The sequence below is a fragment of the Chenopodium album genome, chromosome 6 (genome assembly GCF_948465745.1).
Source record: "Chenopodium album chromosome 6, dcCheAlbu1.1, whole genome shotgun sequence".
NCBI classification, from domain to species: Eukaryota; Viridiplantae; Streptophyta; class Magnoliopsida; order Caryophyllales; family Amaranthaceae; genus Chenopodium; species Chenopodium album.
In genome coordinates, this window is record NC_137839.1 from 61,265,958 (window position 1) to 61,276,794 (window position 10,837).

The following is a 10,837-nucleotide window of genomic DNA, read 5'->3' on the forward strand; positions in this document are numbered from 1 at the left end:
GTGTCCGAGTAAGCAGTACGTTCTCGCTGCTTATGCCGGAGGTAGTCTCTTGCATCCTTCCATCTTCTAGACGGCTCAGGCTCCTCTCTTCGAGGCCGTCTACCTCTCCCCCCCCAGCCGACTGAGTTTTCGCAAACAGATCAGAGAAATTCGTCCGAGGCACCCTTGGAGACCTTCCATTCGGCCGGCGAAATAGGGTGTTCCCAGCATCTGTTGCATTGGTTGCTTTGTTTTGAGTTTTTTTTAGGCTCATTCCCCCTCCTTCATGGGTGGCTGCCTAGAGGTAGAAGCTCGGTTGCTCTCAAACTCCTTCCGAAGTTTGTTGAGCACGGCCTTCAGAGAGGTTGCGGTAACAGGAGGGTCATCAGCCTCTTAAAATAAGGCGGTCAGTGGATCGCTGGTAAGGATTGTAGGGACTATGTCCTCTACATGGCTGTCCTCGCCTGGACGAGGGCCGGGATTAGGTGTCTGACCATCTATTGCCATAACGGACGAGTATCCCCACAGACGGCGCCAAATGTTTCGGGTGTTTTTTGGATTTCCTCGGATCTGGTCGCGCTCTGCTGGCAATGAGACTTTGACACCTGCAAAAAGAACGAATATTCCTTTACCGGAATATTCGCCTCCGACGATAAAGTTAGCGATCTGAAACGGAAAAGGCTAGAGAGAGAAAGTAGAGAGAAGTTGGAGCTATTTAATGCTCTTGCTTGTAATGTCGTAATCCACCCTCCCATTATAAATGATTGGGGTATTTATAGGGGTGGGAATTTGTGCCCCTTTAGGGTTTGTACCCTAGAATTCCGTGACGTGATTGGCTGCGCAATCACGTGATGCCACGTGTAATATGGGGGCGCCGCGCCGTTTTGCGGCCTTCATGAGTATCTCTCGGAATTTGGGCCATGATGTAATAAGGCCCTTCTTTAATGCTGATTTCAAGGGTTTTGCTTGCCTTAAACTCGTGGCATCTTCCCATTATGACACGTGTCACCTTTTGATTGGGCCACGTGTCGCTACGGGATAGGTCCACGCACAGGGGTATTTTTACCCTGAATACGTTGCGTCTTCCCATGGTGACACGTGTCACCTTTTGACTGGGCCACGTGTCGCTATGGGACTGGTCCACGTACATGGGGTATTTTTACCCTAACATGTGAGATTGGGAATTTTAATCAAACAATTGGGCTGAAAAGCCTGTAAACCACTAAGCTCCACTAAAAATCCCAAAGGTATTTAATATGTATATTTCATTTTAAAATTATTTAAAGTAATTAATTTATATTTTTAAATTTTGTATTTTTAAATATTTATATTTTAATCGAGCCTATTCACGAGCTTTTCGAGCCGAGCTTTAACTTGCTCGGCTTGGCTCGTTAAGGTTCCGAGCTGATCTCGAACTCGAATCGAGCTGATCTTTGACCGAACCGAGCTTGAATAGTTCACGAATAGCTCAATCTCATTATCACCCCTAAGTAGAAGCCATGAAAAGATAAAGCTTAATTTTATTATTTCTTGTCAATTTTTTGTTTTTTAATAAAGAAAAGTATTATTTTTAATTACTTTTGATTTATAATTAAAGCTGATTTTAAAAATAATGTTGTCAAAAAAAGAGTAAAAATGACAAGTAATTAAAAGATTCTTTTTTAATAAATTCTGAAGAAAAAAAAAAGGGAAAAAAAAAATATAAGTCATTGTCCCTAAACTATTGATGACTCAACATCCCTAAACAATTTTGCTGACTCATAGTCCCTAAACTAATGTTTAGTCAACATAGTCCCTAAACGTTTGCCTAGAAAACACCTAAAGTTGTGGAGGAGGGACCAAAAGTGCATAAAAAAGTTGACAGGGACTAAAAGTGCACAAATACGAAAGTTTAGGGACTGTATTTTACCTTTACTCGTGTTAAATACTTCCATCCAAAATGATCAAAACCGCCAACATTTAGTGTGAATTGACAACCATACCCTTAGTACTTCACTACTATATTCCATCTAGCCACCAATCACGAACACCTTGACACCACCACCCCAATTGACGACTAGCACCATCACCACACTGATCGGTGACGACGACCACCACCACAACCACCCTGACCGACAACCCACCACATCCCCCTCAAAGATGACCCACCACCTTCCCTATTTGGCGGAAAGGTGGTGGTTTTTTTTCTTCTGACAACCGTACCAACCGGAGCTCAAAAACGGTTATCGGGCACAATAACCAGTTTTGGGCTCCGGTTACCATGGAATTGGTTAAGGTGAACGGTAACCGAAGCCTAAAATCGGTTGCCGGGCATGGTAACCGGTTTTGGGATCCGGTTATCGCGCACGATAATCAGTTTTGGGGTCCGGTTACCGCGGTTGCCTGAAATAAAAATATATATATTAAACCACCACCCTCCCGCCGGCGAGGGAAGGTGGTGGGTCGTCATAGAGGAGGGTATGGTGGGTCGCCGATCAGGGTGGTGGTGGTCATCGCCGATCAGAAGGGGTTGTGGATCGCCGGGAGGATAAAGGGTGGTGAATTAATAAGGGTACGATTGTCCATTCACACCAAATCTTGACGGTGATGATCATTATTTTTGGCGGTGTTTAGCAATTCACATTAATTTTTGGGTAATGATATATATAGCCCTTAGGGTTATGTATAAGCATTAAATATACTTCCTAAAATGGAATTAAGTTGGGAATTCGTGACAAAATTACGCGCAAATCGGTGTAGTAAATTTATCCTTAATATTTCCTTTTTTAGCTCCTTATACATAGCCCTAAGGGCTAAGTTTATCATTTTCCTTAATTTTTTTAGTATCTCCTAAAGCATGTTCGAATGACAAATTCTGAACTCAGCAATTTTTTTTCAAGGAAGTTGTACTATAGATTTATTAATTAGTAATCTCTGTAACATTGAACTAGTAGTGTTTGAGTAAGACTTGAGGTAGACTTGAGGTTTTTATTACTATATATAAACCTAAGTGAATGAATGTGAACCTTTCTCCAATGAAAAATTTGCTAATTAAAACCGGTGAAAATATCCATTTTTCGGATTACAACCATCACCTTTTATTTTTGCACATTACAACAACAACAAAAAATTCACCAAAAATTTCAAATTACAATCAAAATACAATTCTGGCCACTTTCATTGGAATCTAACGTCATTAATCATATATTGATATAAAAGATAACCTCGAGCCAATATTAGGGTATGTTCACATTTACTGAACTGAGCTGAACAGAATTGAACTGAATTGATTGGAGCTGAACTGATTGGAGCTTAACTGAACTGAACTAAAATGAGATGAAATGAATATTTTACAAGAGAGAGAAATTAGGAGCTGAATTGAACTGAACTTATTGGAACTGAACTGAACTGATTAGAGTTGAACTGAACTGAACTGAAATTAAGTAAATGTGAAGAGACCCTTAGTTTTGAATCATTTATTGATAAATGATGTCATATTCCAGTAAAAAAATGGCCAAATTTTGGATTTTAGTTGTAGTTTTAAATGATCATTGAATTTTTTTTTTTTTTTTTTATTTTTTTTATTTTTTTGCAATTTGCAAAAATTAAAAGTGATGGTTGTAGCCCACAAAATAGGTAATTTTACGGATTGTAATTAACAAATTTTCCTTCTAATTTTGAGATGCATCACACATTGATTTGACTTCCCTAGCTATAAAGTATGTCAATTTATTTCTCGTTTATCAATTTGCTTGATTTTTTATTTCCTGGACACTTAAATGGTATGCAAATATAAATACAATGAGATTTTTATCCTTAAATAGCTCTTGAATTTATTACTAAACTACAACATATTTTCCAGGTCCCATTCGTTTCACCTTATTTTTACTTAACTGAATTATTTTTACTGAACTGAAATTAATTTTACTAATTATTTGTTATATTTCTTCGTTAAAGTTACTGATTTTTATAGAATTGAAATTATTTTTATTGAACCGAATTTTTTTACTGAATATTTTTATTTAAAGGTAAAGTGGACATGGCCTAAATAATACTATAGTTTTTATTAAATAGATAAAATAAAATAAACAGTCTTGTACTTTTTATATATATTACTTATAATTTCCGTATTTAGATGATTGTGAAAAAGGGTTGTATTGATGTATAATTTATTTTTTTCTATTTTTTACGAGACGTTGATATATAATTACAAGAAATCATTTTTGTAAACTCACGAATAGCCAAAAATAATTTTAGTTTTGAACATAAAGTCCTCATCGGCTCCTCCTCGCCTTATATAATCGATGTATTACTTACTTTTATCTTATCCTTGAAACTCAAGAATGATTCTAGACTTGAATTTGGTGGCCTACTACAAAGTATGAAGTACCAAGTATAAAATTTCCACAACTTTACAATTGGATTTGGGACCAAAATTAAGGTCGAGGCAACTTGCTACAAAGACTACGACCGAGGTCCAAGATATGCTATTTTTAGTCTAAATCATACGCTCAAAACAACTCAAACAAGATAATTAATCAATTAACAATTATCACACATTTAATTATCTCAATTGTTGATATTATGATATATATATAGCAATTTATACTGACCATATAATACGTCATTATAGATTTATGAGTTTATCTCAAGTTTGAATCATTGTGTCTTTTATTATCTATCTTATTTATTGCTTTTTCGCTTTTACTATTTAATTTATGGTTCTGCACTACAAATACAAACACTGCCTTTATATAACACTAACTATATACTAATGGCATGTTCTCATTGAATGAACTCAACTGAACTGAACTGAACTGATGAACTGAATTGAACTGAACTGAGCTGAGCTGAACTGAATTGAACTGAACTGAACTGAGCTGAACTGAACTGAACTGAACTGAACTGAAATGAATATTTTATAAGAGAAGGAAATTAGGAGCTGAACTGAACTGAACATAGCTGAACTGAACTTAACTGAACTGAATTTTAACGTAAGAGAACAGGCCATAAATCCCCTCTATTTATGTAAAAAATAATTATGAGTAGTTAAATTTTTAACCATTTAATGATGTTGGACTCCTTATTAGCTTATGTTAACAATATAATCATAAAACAAATACACTATATTAATATATTATCATAGAATATATTAAATTAAGCACAATATATAGTGATTAATTAATACTAGTACAAATTTTTTAAACATTTTCAGTATTGGTAGGTGTCTAATAAATGTTATTTGTACTTAGCAATTTTCCTTTTTTCCCTCAAAAAAAAATCCTTATTTACCCGTTATCTACAAATTTAGGTATATCCTCCGAATTAGTGAGTAATGACGGATACATAAACTTTGTTTAGTTCTAGTAGTAGTCAAGAGGGGATCAGAAGTCAAAAATATTCATAAACACTAAAATGGTGTACTTGTTGAGCCCATGAACAACTCACATGTGAGCATTTTCTTGTCCCACACTAAAAGACTAAAGGAAGAGTGTAGTGGTATGAAATCCTACATTGAAATGATTCAAGAGTTACTACCACTATATAAGGCTAAGGGACTACTTCCCTCATTGTGATATGGTTTTGAAGTGGAACCTCCTAGGTCTTGTAAAGTGGTGGACTTGCACTCTCTTGTGACGAATGCGGTCCACACCCATATTTGACATGGTATCAGAGCCAAGTTCACGATATCACGATTAGGGTCTTAATGACTAAAGTATACGTATACTATGCCAAAAAATAATGGACAGCTCACATGTTAGGGAGAGTGTTGAGCCCATGAACAACATACATGTGAGCATTTTCTTGCCCCACACTAAAAGACTAAAGGGGTAGTGTAGTGATAATGAAATCTCACATTGAAAGAATTTAAGAGTTACTACCACTATATAAGGCAAAGGGACTACTCCTCTCATTGCAATATAGTTTTGAGATGGGAAGCTCCTTGGTCTTGTAACGTGATGGAATTGCACTCTCCCGTGACGGGTGCGGTCTAGACCAGTATTCGACCGTTCTTACCTAATATTCCAAAATAGAATTGCAATATTGAAAACATAATCGTTGAAAATTATCAATGATTTAGAAAGTTAGAGAGGTAAAACTTGACAACTTGGGTTTATGAACTTATGAAGTGGGTTAGCAAGTAAATTTGGCAATAAAATATATAAAGATCGAGATATCATTATTAATACATTAATTTTGATTGTTTAAACAAAAAAATTTACATAAGCTGATACAACAATAACTATTTGGAAAATGACAATAAAGAAGAAATCGCCCTAGTTGCAAGTATATAATTTGCCTCAGATCCTTCTTTATCTGTCAACTTTGTGGATATTGCACTATCTAAATCCCGATTGATGTCCAAATGTCCAGTATTGCAATTTACAACTTTCTCATATTTTATCCATCTTAAACACACGCCTAAATCTACACAAAAAATTTTACACTCTCCGTATTGAGCGTGCTTGGTAGAGTTGGTGCGAAACTCACCTTGTGACTATGAGGTTATGAATTCGAACTCTACCGGCTACAAAAATAAATGGGAATAGGGGGATTTTTTTACCTTCCCCTCCACTCTCAAACGATGATATATGATCTTTCATCTTACGTAAAAATAAAATATGGAGACGGAGGAGGAAGGAAATGACCTATTATTATGTCAGAAGGAAGTGACCTAATATTATGTTGGAAGGATGACGGAAATGACCTATATTTCTAACGAAAGTTGTGGATATATGGTAGGGTCTAAAAGGTATAAATCCCAACTGTAAAGCTACATAGAAAAAACTATTCATCACCATAAATCTAAAATACAGTCCAATACGGGTAGCACCCTCCTTTATCAGCCGCCACTACATTGGATTAGTAGCATGGAGACATTCCATTTCATTTGTACCATATTTGTTGCTATATGCTATCTTATGCTTCCTCCGTCTCTTTATTTTTGTCCATTGCAATTTTTTAGGTAAAACTTTTTTAATATTACGTTTTTACAATTTTTACATGTATAAAAATAAAAATATAGACATTTTAAGGGGCAAATACAAGTTTATCGGTCCGATTAACGAATTTTTAATAATCTAGTGGCATGTCTGTAAATATATTGAAAAAGCGTGGTTATTTATTCAGTACTTTTGGTGAACTGTCCAATTACTATTTTCAACTTGCTTTTACTGTTTAGTGAGAAAATTACACATGTATCCCTCAAATAGTACACGAAAAGACGCATGTACCCCTCCATTGATACTTAAAAAGACAATTATACCCCCAGATAAACAAATTTTTTCTAGGGAATTATCTTGGTACAGCTCCATTTTAAGACGCGTCTTCGAAACCGTACACAGTCAATAGGGGCAAAAAAAATAGGAACTGAGAGAGTATTTCACTTGTTTTATAAATTCGCGTCGTTTTCACTTTTTACACTATTCTTATTACTACTCTCTATCTCAGAAAAACTTAATTTAACAATTTACGTATTTACGGTAAGGGCCTGTACTTTATGACTGAACTCAGCTTAACTAAACTGAATATTTTATAAGAGAAGGAAATTAGGAGCTAAACTGAACTAAACTGAACTGAACTGAATTGAGCTGAAATGAATTAAACTGAACTGAATTTCAACGTATGAGAACAGGCCCTAACTATAGTTTTTTAATTTATACTCTATAATTAAGTTGATAATGGTCAAAAAAGTTCACTTGCAAGTGCATTAAAATAGTTCATGTAGTTAGTGTGAAACGGGGAAAGTATTTTATTTTGTATTTCTTTTTATTTTAACAATATAATCAAAGCATGTGTCTTTATCTGCCCAAGTTGCACGCACAACAAAATTAATTAAGCTTTTGATTCACTATATATACTTCATGAACCACCTTACAAAATATAGTGAAACTTCCATAATTTCTTATAATTATACTCGCATTATTCTCTTTTTTTTTTTTTCTTTTATTTCATACCCACCAAAAATAGACAATTATGGAACCCAAATCAAGTTCTCAACCTGTCATAGAAATTGTTATAGATCAACCAAAGTTGTTATTAGCAAATAATAATGATGCCAACACCAAAGTTAACATTTATGAGTATTTTGTAAATACCATATTAGTTAAATTTCATGCAGGTTATTTTAGAGTAAGTTTTTCCTTGTGTGCTCAAGCATTACTATGGAAAAACCTAATCGAATTCATAAAAAATAGCCACAACCACCATCATTTACGCGATTTGGCTACATTCCACATGCTACCATCAATAGCTTGTACACTTTTATGGTCAATTGCTCTAGGCATGTTAATCTCACTATCTTTTCTTTACGCGTTAAAATGTATATATCACTTTGGAAAAGTTAAGGGTGAGTTTTTACACCATGTAGGGGTAAACTACTTGTTTGCACCTTCAATGTCATGCCTCTTATTGCTACAAGCCTCGCCTTTTAACCTACCAATGCGCGATAACATCTATATGCGACTACTTTGGTGGGTATTTGTGCTTCCAATCATCATTCTAGACATAAAAATTTATGGACAATGGTTCACAAAGGGAAAGAGGTTATTGTCAAGGGTGGCAAACCCTACTTGTCAACTATCAATCATCGCGAATTTGGTGGCTGCTAAGGCTGCCGTAGACATGGGATGGTTAGAGATTGCTTTGTGTTTGTTCTCATTGGCAATGGCTCATTATTTGGTGTTGTTCATTACGCTTTATCAGAGACTTCCAGGGAGTAATGGTGTGTCGATGATGCTAAGGCCGGTTTTCTTCTTGTTTATCGCGACTCCAAGCATGGCGAGCTTAGCTTGGGGCTCTATAAATGGGAAGTTTGATGAAGGTTCCAAGATGTTATTCTTTCTCTCCTTGTTTCTCTTCATGTCCTTGGTAAGAACTTGTTTATTTTACTTTTCAATCTACATTTTAATTGTTTGAGTGATCATGTACATTTGCATATGCTTATAATTCTTTCTACCATTTATAATTTATATAATTATACAATCTAATTCTAATAAAGGTAGTCTTATCAAATTTTACCTAAAATCTTTGAAGTTGAGCAAAATTTTAAAAATAAAATAAAATAAAATAAAAAATCCTACCCTTTTTTGTAATTAATCGGTATCATTTAAGCAATAATGTTTACATGTGTAAGGTATTTTTCGATCGAATCCATATACAAAATGCCTAATTAAAAAAATAAATAAATAAATAAATCAAATGCATTGCACATTTGCACCTTTGCATGTTTATTTTGAACGTACTTTTTATTCAAATTTGATGGCGAGGAGAATAATTCTTAATTTTTGTACTCCCACAGATTAAAACATTTAATTAATAGCTGCAAATATTTGTGTATATTAAAGTAATTGATAGCGTCAAATCTGTAAAGCATTATTCATAAAAGTGGAAGAATTTGTACGTGACTTTTTCCCAAAAATGACATATTATGGTCCCTCAAAAAGTTCATTTTCATAGTCGCTACTCCATAAGCATGTAGTTTTAACCAATTAGTCAACTTTAACTATGAAATTACAAAATTACTTATTAAAAAAATTATGAGTTTATGACTCTATAAGAAATGATAGATAAATAATTTGGTGGTATTATTATGTATTATAAAGTATTTTAGTAAGAATTTAACACTACAAATACATTAAAATTTGTGCTGGGGTTGACTTAGCTTGTAATTTTGACCCATTATACATTGATTTTATCTAACAATATAAATTATGAACTAACAATATAAATTATGAAAAAAAATCCTGGTATGTAAGTGTTTTTTAAATTTTATCAAACACTTTGTAATAATAATTATTAGTTATATATTAATAAAAACATTGGTGGAAATTAGCATGTGAATAACTCAAACCAAACTATTTCGGAGTATAATTATTAAAAATCGGATAAAGTTTAAAGAAACATTCTTTTTTTTTTACCTTCTTTCTACCTTTAGAATTATCTAAGTACTCTAAAGTTCTCCTTCTAATTTTTTTAAAATGACCAATAATAAAATTATAAATATCTTAACTTCTAGCATGTGATCCAAAATTAATGACAATGGTTGTGAAATTTCAGGTAAGTAGACCAACATTATTCCACAAATCGATGAGAAAGTTCAACATAGCGTGGTGGGCATATTCGTTTCCTATGACGTTACTAGCATTGGCGTCAATTGAGTATGCGCAACAAGTGAAGAATGGTGTTGCTCATACGCTTGCTCTTGCGCTCTCAAGTCTTTCTATTTTGGTCACTCTTGCTTTAATGGTCCTTACTACCTTCAACGTCAACAAATTGTTCACTCGCACTCAACCAAATAACCAATAAATATCTTTCCTTGCTTATACAGACCGAGAAAGTATCTGCAAACAATTATACAGTCTATTCTTATCCTCTAGGACAATAACAAGTGTCTTTTGGTACTTTTAGACCTCATGTTTGTGTAATATTGTACTAACATGAGGTTTTGAAGTACCAATAAATGATTATTATTGTTTTAGAGGACAAGAGCAGTTATTGATTTATATGCCTTTAATAGGTTCATTTTTCTTTCATTCTTTCTTTCTTTCTTTCTTTATTATTGTCAATGGAGGTCTATGTAATGAAAAATTGATCTTCAAATGTAGACACTTTGCCTAATTAAGTACTCCATTTATTTTTATTTTTATTTTTTATTTTTATATTTTAAATGTATTAAGAGATGTACGGAAATTTAATGCATAGATGATGTTGTGAAATAAGGGTATGTTCTTATTACTGAACTGAGCTGAATTAAGCTGAATATAGCTCAAATGAATATTTTATGAGACAAGAAAACTAGAACTGAACTGAACTGATTGGAGCTTAAGTGAATTGATTAGAGCTTAAAAGAACTGACTGAACAAGCTCTAAGAACACA

General features: G+C 33.9%; 1 protein-coding gene across 1 annotated transcript; it reads left to right on the forward strand.

Moving 5' to 3' along the window:
• The first annotated feature begins 7,594 nt into the window (after positions 1-7,594).
• On the forward strand, positions 7,595-10,514 carry LOC145634970 (S-type anion channel SLAH1-like). Its single transcript, XM_081686289.1, has 2 exons — positions 7,595-8,829; positions 10,018-10,514. The coding sequence occupies exons 1-2, from the start codon at positions 7,936-7,938 to the stop codon at positions 10,264-10,266; spliced, it is 1,143 nt and encodes a 380-aa protein (XP_081542415.1). The 5' UTR covers positions 7,595-7,935; the 3' UTR covers positions 10,267-10,514.
• The last annotated feature ends 323 nt before the right edge of the window (positions 10,515-10,837 follow it).

Bases quoted from the DNA above. Each gene is read 5' to 3' on its own strand.
- LOC145634970 (XM_081686289.1), top strand. From the start codon at position 7,936: ATGGAACCCAAATCAAGTTCTCAACCTGTCATAGAAATTGTTATAGAT. The intron at 8,830-10,017 runs GTAAGAACTTGT...GTGAAATTTCAG, and splicing joins TGTTTCTCTTCATGTCCTTG to GTAAGTAGACCAACATTATT.